The sequence below is a fragment of the Oncorhynchus kisutch genome, linkage group LG17, assembly GCF_002021735.2.
Source record: "Oncorhynchus kisutch isolate 150728-3 linkage group LG17, Okis_V2, whole genome shotgun sequence".
Lineage (NCBI taxonomy): Eukaryota > Metazoa > Chordata > Actinopteri > Salmoniformes > Salmonidae > Oncorhynchus > Oncorhynchus kisutch.
Genome location: NC_034190.2, coordinates 24,089,644 through 24,113,357, shown reverse-complemented (window position 1 = coordinate 24,113,357; position 23,714 = coordinate 24,089,644). Strand labels below are relative to the sequence as shown.

The 23,714-nt window shown below is 44.5% G+C and overlaps 1 protein-coding gene across 4 annotated transcripts in view; it reads left to right on the top strand.

The window, feature by feature from the left end:
* LOC109907365 (glucocorticoid-induced transcript 1 protein) overlaps positions 1-23,714 on the top strand; it is a 44,618-nt gene that overhangs the window by 8,464 nt on the left and 12,440 nt on the right. For 2 of the 4 annotated variants that reach the window (XM_031793399.1, XM_020505294.2), the window contains exons 2-3: positions 5,019-5,170; positions 23,268-23,357. In XM_031793399.1, coding sequence (XP_031649259.1) covers positions 5,019-5,170; positions 23,268-23,357 — 242 coding nt within the window. Of the gene's footprint in view, positions 1-5,015; positions 5,171-23,267; positions 23,358-23,714 lie in introns of all 4 variants that reach the window. The other 2 variants (XM_020505293.2, XM_020505292.2) reach the window with 1 other exon arrangement.

Genomic DNA, 23,714 nt, shown 5'->3' with positions numbered 1-23,714 from the left:
AAAGGCATTGATGTTTATGGTTAGGTACACATTGGAGCAACGATAGTCCTTTTTCACACCGCATCGGTTATGAAAACTTGAAATCGGCCATAATTAATCGTCCATTCCGATTAATCGGTCGACCCCTAGTTTACACACACACACACACACACAAAGTGGAAACAACATCGTTGTCATCACCATCGTTGCATGTGCTGCACTGACCATGCAGACTGAACGCAAGTGTCTCGTGGTCAAGAAACAACAAATGCGCTCCTTGAGTGACGGGGTGGGACGAGGTCTGTGTGGAAAGCGGCATGGAGAGAGAGCAGAGAGGGATGACTCAAGTAGGGGAGTAAACTATACAAATGGATGTTACACACGGCATATCACATTTAACAAACCGTTATAGAAGGTAAAGTAAAAACCCAAACCGGTTCCTGCATCAATACCGGTGTATATAGTAAAATACGGTATACCACCCAGCCCTACTTACTAGGTCGTAAGAGGAACGGTGGAACACCTGATCCATTTTGAGCCCACACCTGTTCCACCTAGCCTCATCATGAGCAATAATCTCCTGTGTGTCACATCCTAGTGTAAATTATCTAACCATTACAGACACAGCCGCCTGAGGCTGTAGAGCTGGTGTGAGGAAGACCTACACTCTTAGCACCCTTATTCTCTATCTAGAACCGGCTGTCCACATAGGAGAACCCTTTGAAGTAGTGTTGTCAAGATACCAACATTTTTGTAATGTTAGACAAGTTGTTTTCTTTGCTGTAAACATGCCTGTTGCACGCAGTACTCAGACTGCCCTGTGCTTGTATACCAGTGAGGAAATACACAATGTATCAAACTCTGCTCCAATGTATCAAATGTACAAAATGTAACAGAAGACTCATCAGGGACTGCATCTCCACTCACCATCACGGTTCAATTCTGATTTAACAACTGATATAGGAATAGGTATGCATGAGGAGTGGATGGAGAGAAGCAGGTGAGGGATGGAGGAATAGGTGTACAGGAGGACTAGAAGGAGAGAAGCAGGTGAGGGATGGAGGAATAGGTGTACAGGAGGACTAGAAGGAGAGAAGCAGGTGAGTGATGGGGGAATAGGTGTACAGGAGGACTAGAAGGAGAGAAGCAGGTGAGTGATAGGGGAATAGGTGTACAGGAGGACTAGAAGGAGAGAAGCAGGTGAGTGATGGGGGAATAGGTGTACAGGAGGACTAGAAGGAGAGAAGCAGGTGAGTGATGGAGGAATAGATGTGCAGGAAGTGTATTCTGACTGGTTGCATCACTGCCTGGTACGGCAACTGCTCAGCCTCTGACCACAAGGCACTACAGAGGGTCGTGCGTACGGCCCAGTACATCACTGGAGCTAAGCTTCCTGCCATCCAGGACCTCTATTCCAGGCGGTGTCAGAAGAAGGCCCTATAAAAATTGTCAATGACCCCAGCCACCCTAGTTATAGACTGTTCTCTCTACTACCGCATGACAAGCGGTACCGGAGCACAAAGTCAAGGACCAAAAGGCTTCTCAACAGTTTTTACCCCCAAGCCATAAGACTCCTGAACAAGTAATCAAATGGCTACCTGGACAATTTGCATTGTGTGCCCCCCCCCCCCCCCCAACCCCTCTTTTACACTGCTGCTACTCTCTGTTTATCATATATGCATAGTCACTTTAACTATACATTCATGTACATACTACCTCAATCAGCCCGACTAACCGGTGTCCCGCACATTGGCTACCCGGGCTATCTGCCTTGTGTCCTGCCAACCCTTCTTTTATGCTACTGCTACTCTTTGTTTATCATATATGCATAGTCACTTTAACCATGTACATACTACCTCAATCAGCCTGACTAACTGGTGCCTGTATATAGCCTCTATACTGTTATTTTTCAGTCTTTTTACTGTTGTTTTTATTTCTTTACTTACCTATTGTTCACCTAATACCTTTTATTTTATTTTTCTTGCACTGTAAGTAAGCATTTCACTTTAAGGTTGTATGTATCCTGTTGTATTTGGCGCACGTGACAAATAAAAATAGATTTGAGTAGCAGATGAGAAGCATGTGAGTGATAGCCGGTAGTGGATACAGCTGGCTGATTACAGCTGCTACGTGATATGTGCATAAAAGTGAAGTGGACATTATTGGACCGGCACATGCAGTGTATTCGGACCCCTTCCCTATCTCCACATTTACTTACGTTACAGCCTTATTCTAAAATGGATTAAATGCATTTTTTCCCTCATCAATCTACACACAATACCCCATAATGACATCACAATACCCCATAATGACATCACAATACCCCATAATGACATCACAATACCCCATAATGACATCACAATACCCCATAATGACAAAGCAACATTGTTTTTGAAAATGTATTTAAAAAATGAGAAACAAATCTTAGTTGCGTAAGTATTCAGACCTGTTGCTATAAGCGTCAACATTTTGCTCCGGTGCATCCTGTTTGCATTGATCATCCTTGATTTGTTTCTACAACTTGATTGGAGTCAACCTGTGGTAAATTCTATTGACTGGACATGATTTGGAAAGGCACACACCTGTCTATATAAGGTCCCACAGTGGATGTCAGAGTGAAAACCAAGAACACAGTGGCCTCCATCATTCTTAAATTGAAGAAGTTTGGAATTAACCAAGACTCTTCTGAGAGCTGGCCAAACTGAGCAATCGGGGGATAAGGGCCTTGGTCAGGGAGGTGACCAAGAACCTGATGGTCACTCTGACAGAGCTCCAAGTTCCTCTGTGGAGATGGGAGAACCTTCCAGAAGGACAACCATCTTTGCAGCACTCCACCAATCAGGCCTTTATGGTAGAGTGGCCAAAAGGAAGCCACTCCTCAGTAAAAGGCACATGACTTTGCCAAAAGGCACCTAAAGGACTCTCTGGTCTGATGAAACTGAAATTGAACTCTTTGGCCTGAATGCCAAGCATTCTGGAGGAAACCTGGCATCATCTCTATGGGGGCAGCATCATGCTGTGGGGAAGTTCAGAGGCAGGGACTGAGAGACTAGTCAAGATAGAGGGAAAGATGAATGGAGAAAGTACAGAGAGATCCTTTGACGAAAACCTGCTCAGGACCTCAGACTGTGGCACACAGCCAAGCAGGTGAAGCTTTGGGACACATCTCTGAATGTCCTTGAGTGGCCCAGCCAGAGCCTGGACTTGAACCCGATCGAACATATCTGGAGAGAACTGAAAATTGCTGTGCAGCAATGCTCCCCATCCAACCTGACAGAGCTTGAGAGAATCTGCAGAGAAGAATGGGAGAAACTCCCCAAATACAGGTGTGCCAAGCTTGTAGCGTCATACCTAAAAAGACTTGAGGGAGGGTGTAATCGCTGCCAAAGGTGCTTCAACAAAGTTCTGAGTAAAGGGTCTGAATACTTATGGAAATGTGATATTTCAGCAATTTTTTTTCTTTCTGTAAACCTGTTTTTTCTTTGTCATTATGGGGTATTGTGTGTAGATTGAGGGAAAAACTTTTTAATCCATTTTTAGGATAAGGCTGTAATGTAACAAAAGGTCTGAATACTTTCTGAATGCACTGTACAAGCGATTAGTTGCTGTTTGTTAAAGAATTTAAGCATGTATAAACAACTGACTTCTTCATAAACATTTTATAAGAGGCGTCAGCTGGTTGTTTTAGATCTGAGAAATTTGGTTGTATCATATGAAACGGTACTATAGTATTCTAAGATTTGGGTATAATAAAAACTGACTTTGCACATGGCTGAGTGGAGTTTCAAAATATTGCATGTGATATGGGTCTCTTGCGAAATGGATATTACTCGTCAATATTGTGATTTTTGAATGTGAATTAGATACATTTTGCAGCCCTAGTCTTAAAATGCAACAATTCTAAAGCTTCTCAGTGCTTGTTGTGTTTAGTCTGAAAAAGACTTCAAGCCAGACATGCTGACTTAGCTTTCTGAGATGAAACACAAGCAGCATCTTTCAAAAAGAGCTCAGCATATTATTTCCTCTTTCTTACTTCCCGTTCTTCTTCAGACCTCAGCTGTGTCAGGTCAGCAAACTGCTGCTTGACAGTGTGTCAGATCACAGCCAAGGCCTTATTGTTACTTCTCTCAGAATGTAGTAGTGTTTACCTGTAATCCAGTGGATTTGCCCCAGGTGACCCTGCCCAGTGCCTTTGTCAGTGGGCTTTGATCCCACTAAGGCCTACAGGGCTTGTCAGTCACCTCAGGGGCAGGGTAAGGGGGCCCGCTGCCCTAAGTCCACCTAGTACACTCAAGGACACCACTGCTGTCCTAGGGTCTTTTGAAAAACGTCAAATGCTTCACTCAAATCCTGCGATCATAGCCATACATTGAGGTTTTGTAGCACAGGAAAAAAATATCAACATTTACTCAATACTTCCTAGTTATGAGAGACTTCAGCATAGATCAAGTCCTCCATGAATCAGAGGTGTTACGGTACACAGCACAAGTCTGTTTCATTTCATACTGGAATGTTGTTCTTAGAAACCTGGCCTGTTTGGTCAACTTTGCTAAATGCCTAATATATTAGCTAGCACCTTGTGAGTTGAAGCCTTTTGCTTTTGAAAATTCTAGCCCCATACAAGGCCACAGGGTTAGGAGGGTGTAAATATTGTTGCTTCTATCTCACGCGCGCACTTACACCAGAGAGTGTTGCTAGAACAAACACACAACCCTTGACCCAGATCCTTGGGTATGTGAGTTATTTTTATCAGGTTTTGCCTCACAGTGAGGGAGGACAGGCTGGGCTGCTCCAAGGGTAACCAAGTCAACCTGCAGTCTCTGAAAACAACACCATGACGTCTGTCTGCATCCTCATATATTGCATCTAGAAAAGAGATTGTGAGGATTGCTTCTGACAGTACAGAATGTGAAGGTGGATTGGCATAGTAATCTGATCAGTTGTTAATAGATTATAAGCACAAAGTATTGGACTTGGTCAGGCAGAGCCTTCTGAGAGCCTCCTCAATTAAAATATCTCTCCCCCTCCCATTCCAGTAGAGCGGTCCAAACCCCAGCAGCAGGTGCGTAACTCAGGAGCCATCCGGCGGACTTCCTCCCTGGGTACCATCACCGGCCCCTATCTCACTGGCCAGTGGCCTCGCGACCACCATGTGCACTACCCCTCATGCATGAAAGACAAATCCACTCAGGTAGGTGTCCCCTTACTTCCTCTCTCCTATATTTCATGTGTTATTGGGTCCCCCCTGCTGAGATGAATGAATGAATGAATGTGCACAATGCTTCGTGCATTAAAGAGAAATCCACTCCGGTTGGGGCCTCCTCACTTCCTGTCCCCCTACCCTTCATGTGTCACGCTTTGTTCGATCGTCCTAGAGAGATGAGTGCAAGTGACATTTATTCAACAAGAAAGAACGGATGATATTCCAGCTAGAAGAAACTAGATGTATTTATGGCTCTGGTTTATTGTTAGCTCTGGTTTATTGTTAGCTCTGGTTTATTGTTAGCTCTGGTTTATTGTTAGCTCTGGTTTATTGTTAGCTCTGGTTTATTGATAGCTTTGGTTTATTGTTAGCTCTGGTTAGCACTGGTTTATTGTTAGCTCTGGTTAGCACTGGTTTATTGTTAGCTCTGGTTTATTGTTGGCTCTGGTTAGCTCTGGTTTATTGTTGGCTCTGGTTTATTGATAGCTCTGGTTAGCACTGGTTTATTGTTAGCTCTGGTTAGCACTGGTTTATTGTTGGCTCTGGTTTATTGATAGCTCTGGTTAGCACTGGTTTATTGTTAGCTCTGGTTTATTGATAGCTCTGGTTAGCACTGGTTTATTGTTGGCTCTGGTTTATTGATAGCTCTGGTTAGCACTGGTTTATTGTTGGCTCTGGTTTATTGATAGCTCTGGTTAGCACTGGTTTATTGTTAGCTCTGGTTTATTGATAGCTCTGGTTAGCACTGGTTTATTGTTAGCTCTGGTTTATTGATAGCTCTGGTTAGCACTGGTTTATTGTTAGCTCTGGTTTATTGATAGCTCTGGTTTATTGTTAGTTTATTGTTAGCTCTGGTTTATTGTTAGTTTATTGTTAGCTCTGGTTTATTGATAGCTCTGGTTAGCTCTGGTTTATGGTTAGCTCTGGTTTATGGTTAGCTCTGGTTTATGGTTAGCTCTGGTTAGCTCTGGTTTATTGATGGCTCTGGTTAGCTCTGGTTTATTGATGGCTCTGGTTAGCTCTGGTTTATTGATGGCTCTGGTTAGCTCTGGTTTATTGATGGCTCTGGTTAGCTCTGGTTTATTGATGGCTCTGGTTAGCTCTGGTTTATTGATGGCTCTGGTTAGCTCTGGTTTATTGATGGCTCTGGTTTATTGATGGCTCTGGTTAGCTCTGGTTTATTGATGGCTCTGGTTAGCTCTGGTTTATTGTTGGCTCTGGTTTATTGTTGGCTCTGGTTAGCTCTGGTTTATTGTTGGCTCTGGTTAGCTCTGGTTTATTGTTGGCTCTGGTTAGCTCTGGTTTATTGTTGGCTCTGGTTAGCTCTGGTTTATTGTTGGCTCTGGTTAGCTCTGGTTTATTGTTGGCTCTGGTTAGCTCTGGTTTATTGTTGGCTCTGGTTAGCTCTGGTTTATTGTTGGCTCTGGTTAGCTCTGGTTTATTGTTGGCTCTGGTTAGCTCTGGTTTATTGTTGGCTCTGGTTAGCTCTGGTTTATTGTTGGCTCTGGTTAGCTCTGGTTAGCTCTGGTTTATTGTTGGCTCTGGTTAGCTCTGGTTTATTGTTGGCTCTGGTTAGCTCTGGTTTATTGTTGGCTCTGGTTAGCTCTGGTTTATTGTTGGCTCTGGTTAGCTCTGGTTTATTGATGGCTCTGGTTAGCTCTGGTTTATTGATGGCTCTGGTTAGCTCTGGTTTATTGTTGGCTCTGGTTAGCTCTGGTTTATTGTTGGCTCTGGTTAGCTCTGGTTTATTGTTGGCTCTGGTTTATTGTTGGCTCTGGTTTATTGTTGGCTCTGGTTTATTGTTGGCTCTGGTTAGCTCTGGTTTATTGTTGGCTCTGGTTAGCTCTGGTTTATTGTTGGCTCTGGTTTATTGTTGGCTCTGGTTAGCTCTGGTTTATTGTTGGCTCTGGTTAGCTCTGGTTTATTGTTAGCTCTGGTTTATTGTTAGCTCTGGTTTGCTGATCTGCAAAGCATGCTTGTTTTGCACCAGTATACTGAGGTGAAGGACCGGTACTAATTGTACGTATATTGTCACAGCAAAATAATCCTGCATCAACAGGATTCGAACATTTAGACCATAATGTTTCTTGATCTGTGGTTAGGCTATTAGCTTGCCGGAGAATTCTCAGCAACAAATGTGATCAAATGAAGTGGCTGAGTACTGCGCTGCATCACCGTAGGGAAGTGGGCTCTTTCAAGTTATTGGTGGCAATCCAGATTGTACACTACTCAGTCACTGATTCACTTACCCACACAGATATGAGTTAGCCTCTGCTGCCCTCTTTCACAGGTCTACACACCCTGTTTCCGCCAGTCACTTTGACGTTTACCACCTACGCAGCTGCGGGCCTGTCTAGCCTTGCTATAGATTAACCAGCCTGGCTCTCTGTATTAAATGCCTGCTTTTTTTGTATTGACCAAGTAGGCCCTAGGTGTCATGGAAGCACAAAGGTGTCATTGTGGAGAACATGTGAGCTCCTGTCTGTCTGAGTGACACATGGCTTCTGCTTGTCAGATGAAGTCAACTGTTTGTACAGAGCCATGTTGCTGCCAGTCCAGCTGCGGCTGGAATGTTCCCTTCCTCCTCCATGTCTTTCTCCTCCTTCTGCTTTTCTTTCTCCTTCTTCCCCTCCTCACCCTTTCCTCGTTCTATTCTGTAATTCTCAGCCATTGGGTCTGTGAACTGGAATTTTTTCCATCCTCCCCCTCTTCTTCCTGGTCCTATTCTGTATAGTGCTGTGACCTGCAACACCCACACCATCCTTCCAGGTTATGACAGACATGCCCAAACACATAGCACTAAGATTATACCGAGAGCAATAAGTAGAAGTGTGTGGAAGATTGATTGTGCAGGTCTGGGTAGTGTACTGGGCCAGTTTCACTGACCTAGGTTAAACCTACTTCCCAACTGGACGAAAAGGCCTTTTAATGGACATTCTGCTTTCTGCGTTGAACATGATTGTACAGTGTCAGCCCAATATTCTGGATCCCTCAAACTGGTTGTTAAAGGGGTAGATTTGGCCTTTAGTTTATCCTTTCTGCTCTGGGTCTAGTGCAGTCAGTGGTGGAAAAAGTAACCAATTGTCATACTTGAGTAAAATAAAATGAGTGAAAGTCACCCAGTAAAATACTACTTAAATAAGTCTAAAAGTATTTGCTATGACATATACTTAATTATTAGAATTAAAAGTACAAATGATTTGAAATTCCTTATATTAAGCAAATCCGATGGCACCATTTTCTTATTTATTGAATTTATGGAAAGCCAGGGGCACACTCCAACACTCTTCATTTACAAATGAAGCATATGTGTTTAGTGAGTCTGCTAGATCAGAAGCAGTAGGGATGACCAAGGATGTTCTGTTTATAAGCGTGTGAATTGGACCATTTTCCTGTCCTTCTAAGCATTCTAAATTTAATGAGTACTTTTGGGTGTCGGGGAAAATGTATGGAGTAAAAAGTAAATTATTGATATAAGAAGGATTGTAGTAAAATAAAATACTGATCGCCCCAACAACTACTGAAGTAGTACTTTAGTCGTTTTACTTAAGGACTTTACACCATTGAGTGCAGTAGCCAGTCACAGTGAGAGCGAGCTAGCAGGGTTATGACACCACCGCAGCCAGTGCCAGTTAGAGTCAGAGATGACATCCCATTACTTGTATTTGTATTTATTATGGTTCCCCATTTAACTGTTGTCAAGGCAGCAGCTACTCTTCCTGGGGTCCAGCAAAATTGAGACAGTTAAACATTACAATATATTCACAACAGATTTCACAACATTTTAATAAGTGTGTGTGCCCTCAGGCCCCTACTCTACCACATATCCACAACACAAAGTCCATGTGTACGTGTGTTTGTATGGATGTGTCTGTGCCTATGTTTGTGTTACTTCACAGTCCCCGCTGGTCCATATGGTGTATTTCTTTTAATCCGTTTTTTAAATCTAATTTTACTGCCTGCATGAGTTACTTGATGTGGAATAGAGTTCCATGTAATCATGGCTCTATGTAGTACTGTGCGCCTCCCATAGTCTGTTCTGGACTTGTGGACTGTGAAGAGACCTCTTGTGGCATGTCTTGTGGAGTATGCATGGGTGTCTGAGCTGTGTGTAAGTAGTTCAAACCGACAGCTTGGTGCATTCAACATGTCAATACCTCTCACAAATACAAGTAATGAAGTCAATCTCTCCTCCACTTTGAACCAGGAGAGATTGACATGCATATTATTAATGTTAGCTCTCTGTGTATATCCAAGGGCCAGGCTTGCTGCCCTGTTCTGAGCCAATTGCAATTTTCACAAGTCCCTCTTTGTGGCACCTGACCACACGACTGAACAGTAGTCCAGGTGTGACAGAACTAGGACCTGTAGGACCTGCCTTGTTGATAGTGCTGTTAAGGATGTAGAACAGCGCTTTGTTATGGACAGACTTCTCCCCATCCTAGCTACTGTTGTATCAGTATGTTTTGACCATGGCAGTTTACAATCCAAGGTTACTCCAAGCAATTACCATGTTATTCATTACAATGTTTAGTTGAGGTTTAGTGAATGATTTGTTCCAAATACAATGCGTTTAGTTTTTGAAATATTTAGGACTAACTTATTCTTTCAGTTGCTGTGCTAGCTGACGTGCAAAGTGTTGAGTCAGCCGTATACAATAGACACACTGGTTTTATGCAAAGCCAGTGGCATGTCGTTAGTAAAGATTTTAAAAGTAAGGGACCTAGACAGACTCAGGAATTCCCCAGGGCAGCTATCTGGGTTTTGTTGGAGAGACTTCCAATTAAACGACACCCTCTGTGTTCTGTTAGACGGGTAACTCTTTATCCACAGTATAGTAGGGGGTGTAAAGCCATAACACATACGTTTTTCCAGCAACAGACTATGATCGATAATGTCAAAAGCCGCACTGAAGTTTAACAAAACAGCCCCCACAATCTTTTCATCATCAATATCTCAATAAGTAATTTGTGTAAGTGCTGTGCTTGTTGAATGTCCTTCCCTATAAGCATGCTGAAAGTCTGTAAATTTGTTTATTGTGAAATAGCATTGTATCTGGTCAAACATAATTTTTCCCGAAAGTTTACAAATTGCTGGTAACAGGCTGATTGAAGATATGGCAAATAGGAGTGGTAGTATAATCCACTAATTATCCTCAGTAATTTGTCAGACCCCAGTGGCATGTCATTGTTGATAGACAACAACAAAAAATGTCACCTCTTCCACACTTACTTTACAGAATTCAAAAAACAATGCTTGTCTTTCATAATTTAGTCAGATATACTTGGATGTGTAGTGTCAACGTTTGTTGCTGGCATGTCATGCCTAAGTTTGCTAATATTGCCAACTACACTAATGATTTTTTCTTTGGCAAGATCAGTGGGTTTTGTAATAAGTGAGCCATCTGATTCAATGAATGATGGAGCAGAGTTTGCCTTTTTGCCCAAAATTTAATTTAAGTTACTCCAAAGTTTTACTATCATTCTTTGTCATTTATCTTTGTTTTATAGTGTAGTTTCTTATTCTTTTTATTGAGTTTAATCACTTGATTTCTCAATTTGCAGTACGTTTGCCAATCGGTTGTACAGCTAGACCTATTTCCCATTTATTTTGCTTCATCGCTCTCAACCAAACAGTTTTTCAATTCCTCATCAATTCACAGGGATTTAACATTTATTTACAGTAATTTAGTTCATGGATGCATGCTTATTAGTAACTGAGATAAGCAATTTCATAAATGTGTTAAGTGCAGCATCTGGTTGCTCCTCATTACACACCACGGACCAACAAATATTCTTTACATCAACAACACCTCTTATACACTCTATTAGGCCCAGACTTTGGAACTTTGGTTTTTCTACATATGCCTACTATATTGTGATCACTGCATCTGATGGATTTGGATACTGTTTTCAAACACATTTCTGCAGCATTAGTAAAGATATGATCAATACATGTTGTTGATTTCATTCCTGTGCTGTTTGTAACTACCTTGGTAGGTTGATTGATAACCTGAACCAGGTTGCAGGCACTAGCTACAGTTTGAAACTTTTCCTTGAGTGAGCAGCCTGTCAAATCACCCAGAAAATATACCTGTCTATTGATATCACATACAGTGCCTTGCGAAAGTATTCGGCCCCCTTGAACTTTGCAACCTTTTGCCACATTTCAGGCTTCAAACATAAAGATATAAAACTGTATTTTTTTGTGAAGAATCAACAACAAGTGGGACACAATCATGAAGTGGAACGACATGTATTGGATATTTCAAACTTTTTTAACAAATCAAAAACTGAAAAATTGGGGCGTGCAAAATTATTCAGCCCCTTTACTTTCAGTGCAGCAAACTCTCTCCAGAAGTTCAGTGAGGATCTCTGAATGATCCAATGTTGACCTAAATGACTAATGATGATAAATACAATCCACCTGTGTGTAATCAAGTCTCCATATAAATGCACCTGCACTGTGATAGTCTCAGAGGTCCGTTAAAAGCGCAGAGAGCATCATGAAGAACAAGGAACACACCAGGCAGGTCTGAGATAGTGTTGTGAAGAAGTTTAAAGCCGGATTTGGAAACAAAAAGATTTCCCAAGCTTTAAACATCCCAAGGAGCACTGTGCAAGTGATAATATTGAAATGGAAGGAGTATCAGACCACTGCAAATCTACCAAGACCTGGCCGTCCCTCTAAACTTTCAGCTCATACAAGGAGAAGACTGATCAGAGATGCAGCCAAGAGGCCCATGATCACTCTGGATGAACTGCAGAGATCTACAGCTGAGGTGGGAGACTCTGTCCATAGGACAACAATCAGTCGTATATTGCACAAATCTGGCCTTTATGGAAGAGTGGCAAGAAGAAAGCCATTTCTTAAAGATATCCATAAAAAGTGTTGTTTAAAGTTTGCCACAAGCCACCTGGGAGACACACCAAACATGTGGAAGAAGGTGCTCTGGTCAGATGAAACCAAAATTGAACCTTTTGGCAACAATGCAAAACGTTATGTTTGGCGTAAAAGCAACACAGCTCATCACCCTGAACACACCATCCCCACTGTCAAACATGGTGGTGGCAGCATCATGGTTTGGGCCTGCTTTTCTTCAGCAGGGACAGGGAAGATGGTTAAAATTGATGGGAAGATGGATGGAGCCAAATACAGGACCATTCTGGAAGAAAACCTGATGGAGTCTGCAAAAGACCTGAGACTGGGACAGAGATTTGTCTTCCAACAAGACAATGATCCAAAACATAAAGCAAAATCTACAATGGAATGGTTCAAAAATAAACATATCCAGGTGTTAGAATGGCCAAGTCAAAGTCCAGACCTGAATCCAATCGAGAATCTGTGGAAAGAACTGAAAACTGCTGTTCACAAATGCTCTCCATCCAACCTCACTGAGCTCGAGCTGTTTTGCAAGGAGGAATGGGAAAACATTTCAGTCTCTCGATGTGCAAAACTGATAGAGACATACCCCAAGCGACTTACAGCTGTAATCGCAGCAAAAGGGGGCGCTACAAAGTATTAACTTAAGGGGGCTGAATAATTTTGCACGCCCAATTTTTCAGTTTTTGATTTGTTAAAAAAGTTTGAAATATCCAATAAATGTCGTTCCACTTCATGATTGTGTCCCACTTATTGTTGATTCTTCACTAAAAAATACAGTTTTATATCTTTATGTTTGAAGCCCGAAATGTGGCAAAAGGTCGCAAAGTTCAAGGGGGCCGAATCCTTTCGCAAGGCACTGTACATTATCAAGCTTTTCACATGATATCCAGATACTGACTGTTAGCACTTGGTGATCTATAGCAACTTCCCACCAGAATGGGTGAGACCGATGAACCTGTAGCCATATTACTTCAACAGTATTTAACATGAGATCCTCTCTAAGCTTTACAGGAATGTGGTTCTGAATATAAACAGCCACACCTCCACCTTTGGCTTTTCTGTAGATCTTATAACAATGTACCAAAAATATTATCTAAGTGAGTTTCAGAGATAGTCAGAATATGAATTTAATCTGTTAGAAAAAACTGTAATTTCAGGAACCTTAATTTTTATGGAATTTTTTTGTACTCTTTTCTGGGATTCTTGATTGCTTAGCTTCCCAGTAAAGCAAGAGAAACAGAGTTAGACATCCTCTGGTTATTTTATGTTAGTACAGGGTGAGCTACCCACAGCGAACTTCCTGCTAGGGCACACCACCTCAGTGCTAACAGTTCCAACACCTTTGGGATAATGTACATTTGCTGAAGCATCATGACAACTCAGCGACACAACGGTAGGGATTAAATAAGCTGGACTTGGGTCGTTGATAAGTCATTGTCTCAACACAGCCTTATAATGCTGTGAAAGGATCCAGGAACCCAAATGATTTGGGTGGAGGCCATCCTCCTTATAATAGCCAGTAGCCAGTTATGGAGGGATAAAAGTCTGCTGAAACATTCAATGCCACAATTTAGGGAGGGCAGAGGGCCAGACCCAATCAGTTTTTTAAAATCCATCTTCAGCTGTTCTGAGCTGCCCTTCATAATTCAAATTTAATTTCAAATTTATTTTATATAGCCCTTCGTACATCAGCTGAAATCTCAAAGTGCTGTAGAGAAACCCAGCCTAAAACCCCAAACAGCAAGCAATGCAGGTGTAGAAGCACGGTGGCTAGGAAAAACTCCCTAGAAAGGCCAAAACCTAGGAAGAAACCTAGAGAGGAACCAGGCTATGTGGGGTGGCCAGTCCTCTTCTGGCTGTGCCCGGTGGAGATTATAACAGAACATGGCCAAGATGTTCAAATGTTCATAAATTACCAGCATGGTTGTATAATAATAATAAGGCAGAACAGTTGAAACTGGAGCAGCAGCACGGTCAGATGGACTGGGGACAGCAAGGAGTCATCATGTCAGGTAGTCCTGGGGCATGGTCGTAGGGCTCAGGTCCTCCGAGAGAGAGAAAAACAGAGAGAATTAGAGAGAGCATATGTGGGGTGGCCAGTCCTCTTCTGGCTGTGCCGGGTGGAGATTATAACAGAACATGGCCAAGATGTTCAAATGTTCATAAATGACCAGCATGTTCGAATAAGAAGGCAGAACAGTTGAAACTGGAGCAGCAGCACGGCCAGGTGGACTGGGGACAGCAAGGAGTCATCATGTCAGGTAATCCTGGGGCATGGTCATAGGGCTCAGGTCCTCCGAGAGAGAGAAAGAAAGAGAGAAGGACACTGAATAGGACAGGAGAAGTACTCCAGATATAACAAACTGACCCTAGCCCCCCGACACAAACTACTGCAGCATAAATACTGGAGGCTGAGACAGGAGGGGTCAGGAGACACTGTGGACCCATCCGAGGACACCCCCAGACAGGGCCAAACAGGAAGGATATAACCCCACCCACTTTGCCAAAGCACAGCCCCCACACCACTAGAAGGATATCTTCAACCACCAACTTACCATCCTGAGACAGAGTATAGCCCACAAAGATCTCCGCCATGGCACAACCCAAGGGGGGGCGCCAACCCAGAGAGGATGACCACATTAGTGACTCAACCCACTCAGGTGACGCACCCCTTCCAGGGACGGCATGAGCCCCAGTAATCCAGTGACTCAGCCCCAGTAATAGGGTTAGAGGCAGAGAATCCCAGTGGAAAGAGGGGAACCGGCCAGGCAGAGACAGCAAGGGCGGTTCGTTGCTCCAGAGCCTTAATGTCATTCGACCCCACATGAACTATGACAGTGTCAGCCCCTGATGACCTCCTACATTCTGTTTTACTGCACTGCTCGGCAACCAGGACCTAATAACCTCCTCAGCCCAGCCCATAGCCAAATTGCTAGATCGTCTCAAAAAACATATTACTGTGGAGTCAACCTGGCAGCCGGTTTACTATATGAACCAACCCATCCATTCCACCTCTCCTTTGTCCACATGCATAGAAAAATCTGACATATTCACGAACCTGCTCTCGTCCTCAGCATCGGAAAAAGGTTTATGGCTTGTGGTATAAGGACACTTTTCATATGCCAAACAGCCCGAACCCTAACCAACTGAAAAACTGGAATTTCCTTTGGAGTGTTTGTTCATTGACCGAACACATGCAGGGCAGGGAACGGTATGCGGTCACACATGGTCCACTGTAAGAGGAGAGGATATGGTGTGTGTGTGTGTGTGTGTACTCTTCTCTTTAAAGAGGAGATGAAAAAGGCTATGTTCAAAGCTGTCTCTCTCTGTTTCCTGCCTGGCTTGGTGAGGGTGTTGAACTGGGTACAGAAGACAACAATGTGAAGATTCCACAAATTAATAGAAGAACTCACCATTTTACAATATTTACTACCTCTTCCGGCAACAGCATTGACCTAGCACTTCCATTGGCCCCTACAGTATATATTCACTGATGCTGTGATGAAGGCATAACTGCAGAAAATAAAAAGGTGAAATGAGGTTACGTATTCTACACAAAAAAACAAACATTTTGGAGAGCCGTTGTTTCCCAATGTTCTTGGACTTGGGATTTTATTTTCTCTCTCTCTTTATTCCATTTCTCACTCTTTTATTATCTCTCTTTGCCTTCTCTCAAGCAGACACACAGAGTTGGCATATTCTTTATCACAGCACACTCTATTTAATTCCTGTTTGATGCCTGTCATGTGTTGAAAGAGCCCGGCAATGTACAAGATGGTGCTGCCTGACATGGTCACCCTGTTTCTAGTTCCTGTTATTTCTTACATTATTTGCTCGGAACATTTCTTGCATTATTACATGCATTTGAAAATAACTTTTGGATAGTACATCCGTGGTCACTCATCACAAATTCGACTTCCCTGAATTGGACCCTTTGTTTGAACTCTCCGAGGCAGTTCCATTCATCCTGGGGGCTGCTCCAGAAGAGGAGTGGGCTCCTATTCAGACGCAGGAGGCGTGCATACCATCCACCGCTTCCAAGTATATTACTCTCTAACGTTCAGTCCCTGGACAATAGACAAGGTCAGGGTGAGGATCTCATTCTAGAGAGACATCAGGGACGGTAACATACTCTGTTTTACATACATCTCATTCCAAAATCATTGGCATTATAATGGAGTTAGTCCCCCCCCCCTTCTAGGAAGACATTCCACTAGATGTTGGAAGATTGCTGTGGGGACTTGCTTCCATTCAGCCACGAGCATTAGTGAGGTCGGCCACGGATGTTGGGTGATTAGGCATGGCAAACCCAGATTTGTCCAGGTGGTTAAGCATCACTCCAGAGAATGCGTTTCCACTGCTCCAGCTTGACACCACTCCAGCTGACGCTTGGCATTGCACATGGTGATCTTAGACTTGTGTGCGGCTGCTCGGCCATGGAAATCCATTTCATGAAGCTCCCGACAAACAGTGCTTGTGCTGATGTTGCTTCCAGAAGCAGTTTGAAACTCGGTAGTGAGTGTTGCAGCCAAGGACAGACGATTTTTACGCATTTCGGCACTCTGCGGTCCCGTTCTGTGCGCTTGTGTGGCCTACCACTTCGCGGCTAAGCCGTTGTTGCTCCTAGACGTTTCCACTTCACAATAAGAGCACTTAGAGTTGACCGGGCAGCTCTAGCAGGGCCGAAATTTGACAAACTGGAAAAGTGGCATCCTATGACGGTACCACGTTAAAAGTCACTGAGCTAATCAGTAAGGCCATTCTTCTGCCAATATTTGCTATGGAGATTGCATGGCTATTTGCTCGATATTTTTATTTTTATTTATTTTTATTTTTTATACACCTGTCAGCAAGCGGTGTGGCTGAAATAGCCGAATCCACTAATTTGAAGGGGTGTCCACCTACTTTTGTGTGTGTGTATATATAGTGTATTAACATATCTCCTGTGCTACCCGCGTATCGAGCACTCTTGACCATTGCTACTCCCCCTTCTGGGACGGCTCTAAGATCCTCCCCCGCCCTCCCTTCGGCAAATCAGATCACACCTTAATTTTGCTCCTCCCCTCCTATAGGCAGAAACTTAATCAGAACCAATCAGAATCTATACTTCAAGATTGTTTTGATCACGTGGACTAGGAAATGGTCTGAGTTGTCTCTGAGAATAGCATCAACATATACATTGACTCTGTGTGCATAAAGGATGTTGTTTACACTGACAATTAGAACTTACCCAAACCAAAAACTGTGGATTTGCGCAAAACTGAAAGCGTGAACCACCGCATTTAACCACGACAAGGTGACTGGGAAAATGGACACGGGTGGCGCAGCGTTCTAAGGCTCTGCATCTCAGTGCAAGTGGCATCATTACAGTCCCTGGTTCAAATCCAGGCTGCATCACATCCGGCCGTGATTGTGCGCCGCCCTATGGGACTCCCAATTGGCCCAGCGTCGTCCGGGTTTGGTCGGGGTAGGTTGTCATTGTAAATAGGAATTCTGCACTGACTTGCCTAGTTAAATAAAGGTAGATAAAAAAATTTTTTTAAATGTGGCAGGGACTCCAGACAATCACGTATGAAGGGAAAGCCAGCCACGTTGCGAACTCCGTCCTTCTCCCTGACAACCTAAACGCCTTTGCCTGCTTTGAGAAAAACACTGAGCCGCCAACGCGTGCCACCGCCGCTCACGAGGACTGTCTGTGGCGATGTAAGACATTTTAAGCGGATGCCGCTCAGACAGCATCCCAGGCTGCGTACTCAGAGCATGTGCATCCCAGCTGACTGGGGGGTTTACAAACATATTCTATCTCTCCATATCTGTCTGTTGTCCAAACTTGCTTCCATATGTCCACCATTGTTCCTGTACCCAAGAAAGCCAAGGTAACTGAAATAAATTACTATCACCCCGTGGAACCCACTTCTGTTATCATGAAGCGCTTTTGAGAGATGGTTAAGGATCATATCACCTCCACCTATCCTCGACACTCTAGACCAGGGTTCCCCAACTGTTGGTCCGTAGGTGGTTTTATTTGTTTTCTGAGCAACAACAAAAAAACGAAATATATATACAGTACCAGTCAAAAGTTTGGACACACCTACTCATTCAAGGGTTTTTCTTTATTTGTACTATTTTCTACATTGTAGAATGAAAACATCAAAATTGTGAAATAACACATGGAATCATATAGTAACCAAAAAAGTGTGAAACAAATCAAAATATATTTTATATTTTTGAAAGTAGCCACTTTGCCTTGATGACAGCTTTGCACACACTAGTGTGTGTGTGTGTGTGTGTGTGTGTGCATAGATGGATATCTATTGATCAGTGGATCACTAATATATATATATATATATATATATATACATACATACATACATACATACATACATACATACATACATACATACATACACACACACACACACACACACACACACACACACACACACACACACACACACACACACACACACACACACACACACACACACACACACACACACACACACACACACACACACACACACACACATACATACATACATACATACATACATACATACATACATACATACAGTTGAAGTCGGAAGTTTACATACACCTTAGCCAAATACATTTAAACTCAGTTTTTCACAATTCCTGACATTTAATCCTAGTAAACATACCCTGTTTTAGGTCAGTTAGGATCACCACTTTATTTTAAGAATGTGAAATGTCAGAATAATAGTAGAGAGAATTATTCATTTCAGCTTTATCACATTCCCAGTGGGTCAGAAGTTTACATACACTCAATTAGTATTTGGTAGCATTGCCTTTAAATTGTTTAACTTGGGTCAAACGTTTCGGGTAGCCTTCCACAAGCTTCCCACAATAAGTTGGGTTTGGCCCGTTCCTCCTGACAGAGCTGGTGTAACTGAGTCAGGTTTGTAGGCCTCCTTGCTCGCACACGCTTTTTCAGTTCTGCCCACAAATTTTCTGTAGAATTGAAGTCAGGGCTTTGTGATGGCCACTCCAATACCTTGACTTTATTTTCCTGGAGCCATTTTGTCACAACTTTGGAAGTATGCTTGGGATCATTGTCCATTTGGAAGACCCATTTGCGACCAAGCTTTAAAACCCTGACTGATATCTTGAGATGTTGCTTCAATATATCCACATAATTTTCCTCCCTTGTGATGCTATCTATTTTGTGAAGTGCACCAGTCCCTCCTGCAGCAAAGCACCCCCACAACATGATGCTGCCACCCCCGTGCTTCACGGTTGGGATGGTGTTCTTCGGCTTGCAAGCTTCCCCTTTTTTCCTCCCAACATAACGATAGTCATTATGGCCAAACAGTTCTATTTTTGTTTCATCAGACCAGAGGAACTTTCTCCAAAAAGTACGATATTTGTCCCCATGTGCAGTTGCTAACCTAGTCTGGCTTTTTTTATGGCAGTTTTGGAGCAGTGGCTTCTTCCTTGCCGAGTGGCCTTTCAGGTTATGTTGATATAGGGCTTGTTTTACTGTGGATATAGATACTTTTGTACCTGTTTCCTCCAGCATCTTCACAAGGTCCTTTGCTGTTGTTCTGGGATTGATTCACTTTTCACACCAAAGTACGTTCATCTCTAGGAGACAGAACGAGTCTCCTTCCTGAGCAGTATGACGGCTGCGTGGTCCCATGGTGTTTATACTTGCGTACTGTTCTTTGTACAGATGAACGTGGTACCTTCAGGCGTTTGGAAATTGCTCCAATGGATGAACCTGACTTGTCGAGGTCTACAATTTTTTTTTCTGAGGTCTTGGCGGATTTCTTTTGATTTTCCCATGATGTCAATCCAAAAGGCACTGAGTTTGAAGGTAGGCCTTGAAATACGTCCACAGATACACCTCCAATTGACTCAAATGATGTCAATTAGCATATCAGAAGCTTCTAAAACCATGACATTTTCTAAGCTGTTTAAAGGCACAGTCAACTTAGTGTATGTAAACTTCTGACCCACGTTTGTCTGTAAACAAATGTAAAAATTACTTCTGTCATGCACAAAGTAGATGCCCTAACCGACTTGCCAAAACTACAGTTTGTTAACAAGAAATGTGTGGAGTGGTTGAAAAACAGTTTTAATGACTCCAACCTAAGTGTTTGTAAACTTCTGACTTCAGCTGTGTATTCCAGACTCTGACAGTGCTCGTTCTGATATTTCTTATTTCTTTTTATTTGGGGGATTTGTGTCTAGTGTTAGGTGTTACTGCTCTGTTAGCTAAAAACATAAGCATTTCTCTGCACCCGCGATAACATATTTGTACGCAACCAGGAAAATTGTATTTACTTTATTCTCATTTATTTTACGCTTGTCTTCCTCCTTCTGTCTTTCTCCTCCTCTCTCTGCTCCAGTAGCAGACCAGGGGTAACCAGGGGCGACTATCTCTCTCAGCTCCAGTAGCAGACCAGGGGTAACCAGGGGCGACTATCTCTCTCTGCTCCAGTAGCAGACCAGGGGTAACCAGGGGCGACTATCTCTCTCAGCTCCAGTAGCAGACCAGGGGTAACCAGGGGCGACTATCTCTCTCTGCTCCAGTAGCAGACCAGGGGTAACCAGGGGCGACTATCTCTCTCAGCTCCAGTAGCAGACCAGGGGTAACCAGGGGCGACTATCTCTCTCTGCTCCAGTAGCAGACCAGGGGTAACCAGGGGCGACTATCTCTCTCAGCTCCAGTAGCAGACCAGGGGTAACCAGGGGCGACTATCTCTCTCTGCTCCAGTAGCAGACCAGGGGTAACCAGGGGCGACTATCTCTCTCAGCTCCAGTAGCAGACCAGGGGTAACCAGGGGCGACTATCTCTCTCTGCTCCAGTAGCAGACCAGGGGTAACCAGGGGCGACTATCTCTCTCTGCTCCAGTAGCAGACCAGGGGTAACCAGGGGCGACTATCTCTCTCAGCTCCAGTAGCAGACCAGGGGTAACCAGGGGCGACTATCTCTCTCTGCTCCAGTAGCAGACCAGGGGTAACCAGGGGCGACTATCTCTCTCGGCTCCAGTAGCAGACCAGGGGTAACCAGGGGCGACTATCTCTCTCGGCTCCAGTAGCAGACCAGGGGTAACCAGGGGCGACTATCTCTCTCGGCTCCAGTAGCAGACCAGGGGTAACCAGGGGCGACTATCTCTCTCGGCTCCAGTAGCAGACCAGGGGTAACCAGGGGCGACTATCTCTCTCTGCTCCAGTAGCAGACCAGGGGTAACCAGGGGCGACTATCTCTCTCTGCTCCAGTAGCAGACCAGGGGTAACCAGGGGCGACTATCTCTCTCTGCTCCAGTAGCAGACCAGGGGTAACCAGGGGCGACTATCTCTCTCTGCTCCAGTAGCAGACCAGGGGTAACCAGGGGCGACTATCTCTCTCTGCTCCAGTAGCAGACCAGGGGTAACCAGGGGCGACTATCTCTCTCTGCTCCAGTAGCAGACCAGGGGTAACCAGGGGCGACTATCTCTCTCTGCTCCAGTAGCAGACCAGGGGTAACCAGGGGCGACTATCTCTCTCTGCTCCAGTAGCAGACCAGGGGTAACCAGGGGCGACTATCTCTCTCTGCTCCAGTAGCAGACCAGGGGTAACCAGGGGCGACTATCTCTCTCTGCTCCAGTAGCAGACCAGGGGTAACCAGGGGCGACTATCTCTCTCGGCTCCAGTAGCAGACCAGGGGTAACCAGGGGCGACTATCTCTCTCGGCTCCAGTTGCAGACCAGGGGTAACCAGGGGCGACTATCTCTCTCAGCTCCAGTAGCAGACCAGGGGTAACCAGGGGCGACTATCTCTCTCAGCTCCAGTAGCAGACCAGGGGTAACCAGGGGCGACTATCTCTCTCTGCTCCAGTAGCAGACCAGGGGTAACCAGGGGCGACTATCTCTCTCTGCTCCAGTAGCAGACCAGGGGTAACCAGGGGCGACTATCTCTCTCAGCTCCAGTAGCAGACCAGGGGTAACCAGGGGCGACTATCTCTCTCAGCTCCAGTAGCAGACCAGGGGGCGAAGCGAGGGCTACTTTATCCCTCTCAGCTCCAGTAGTAGACCAGGGGTAACCAAGGGGCGAAGCGAGGGCTACTTTATCTCTCTCAGCTCCAGTAACAGACCAAGGGTAACCAAGGGGCGAAGCGAGGGCTACTTTATCTCTCTCAGCTCCAGTAGCAGACCATGGGTAACCAAGGGGCGAAGCGAGGGCTACTTTATCTCTCTCAGCTCCAGTAGCAGACCAGGGGTAACCAAGGGGCGAAGCGAGGGCTACTTTATCTCTCTCAGCTCCAGTAGCAGACCAAGGGGCGAAGCGAGGGCTACTTTATCTCAGCTCCAGTAGCAGACCAGGGGTAACCAAGGGGCGAAGCGAGGGCTACTTTATCTCTCTCAGCTCCAGTAACAGACCAGGGGTAACCAAGGGGAGAAGCGAGGGCTACTTTATCCCTCTCAGCTCCAGTAGTAGACCAGGGGTAACCAAGGGGCGAAGCGAGGGCTACTTTATCTCTCTCAGCTCCAGTAACAGACCAAGGGTAACCAAGGGGCGAAGCGAGGGCTACTTTATCTCTCTCAGCTCCAGTAGCAGACCAGGGGTAACCAAGGGGCGAAGCGAGGGCTACTTTATCTCTCTCAGCTCCAGTAGCAGACCAGGGGTAACCAAGGGGCGAAGCGAGGGCTACTTTATCTCGGCTCCAGTAGCAGACCAGGGGTAACCAAGGGGCGAAGCGAGGGCTACTTTATCTCTCTCAGCTCCAGTAACAGACCAGGGGTAACCAAGGGGAGAAGCGAGGGCTACTTTATCTCTCTCTCTCCATTTGACATCACTTATTCATCACAGTAGCTTTAGCTGAGCCTGCAGCATTTAGAGGCCTCTCCTTTTTCTGTTGTGCTCTGACACACAGCAGAGCACTCACGGCTAGTTGAAGGTCCATTTTAGATCTCATTATACATGATGTATGCACAGCAAAGCATCCATGTCAAACCTGCCACTGCTGCATGGTAGAGAGATCAAGTTCACATAACTGTCTGAGGTTTTGTGTCGCAACGGCAAATCTGAAATGGCAAAGTAGTGCACTGCTTAGGCTGGGGGTCAAAGGACCCTCTCCCAGGCTGCGGACTTGTATTCCCTACCACGAGTTTCACGATGATTGACATAGCTGATGAGAATATGAGGTTGGCAATTAGATAATGATATTATTGGTTGTTTCCTTGTTGAATTCAGACACCTGGATGTTGGAGTGAAGAAGCAGGAGAGAGGAGGGGCACACACCAGCGCTCTGCTTCTTGGGGCAGCGCAGACCAGCTCAAAGAGGTACACACTCACTCACGCTTGTGTATGCATGCACGACACACACACACACACCACTAAAACACGTCATTAGAAACCCTAACCTTTCGTAAGAAAACACAACTTGCAGCACTTTCCTAATGACGATTGGACCGAGGTGTTATCAGATCAACAGTGACAGCATACTGTACAGTAGGCCTCTGTGTAAAACTGATGAAATCTGTCATCCTCCTTTAACCCGGACGTAGATTCTGCCAGGTTGAGATGACTTGAAGTTGACATGACGACTAGAATGTCAATGGGGAACTGCCTACCATCTGCCGTGATATGCCCCCTCCCGCTCGCCACCTTCTAGATATAACTTCCTGTATGACGTCCGCA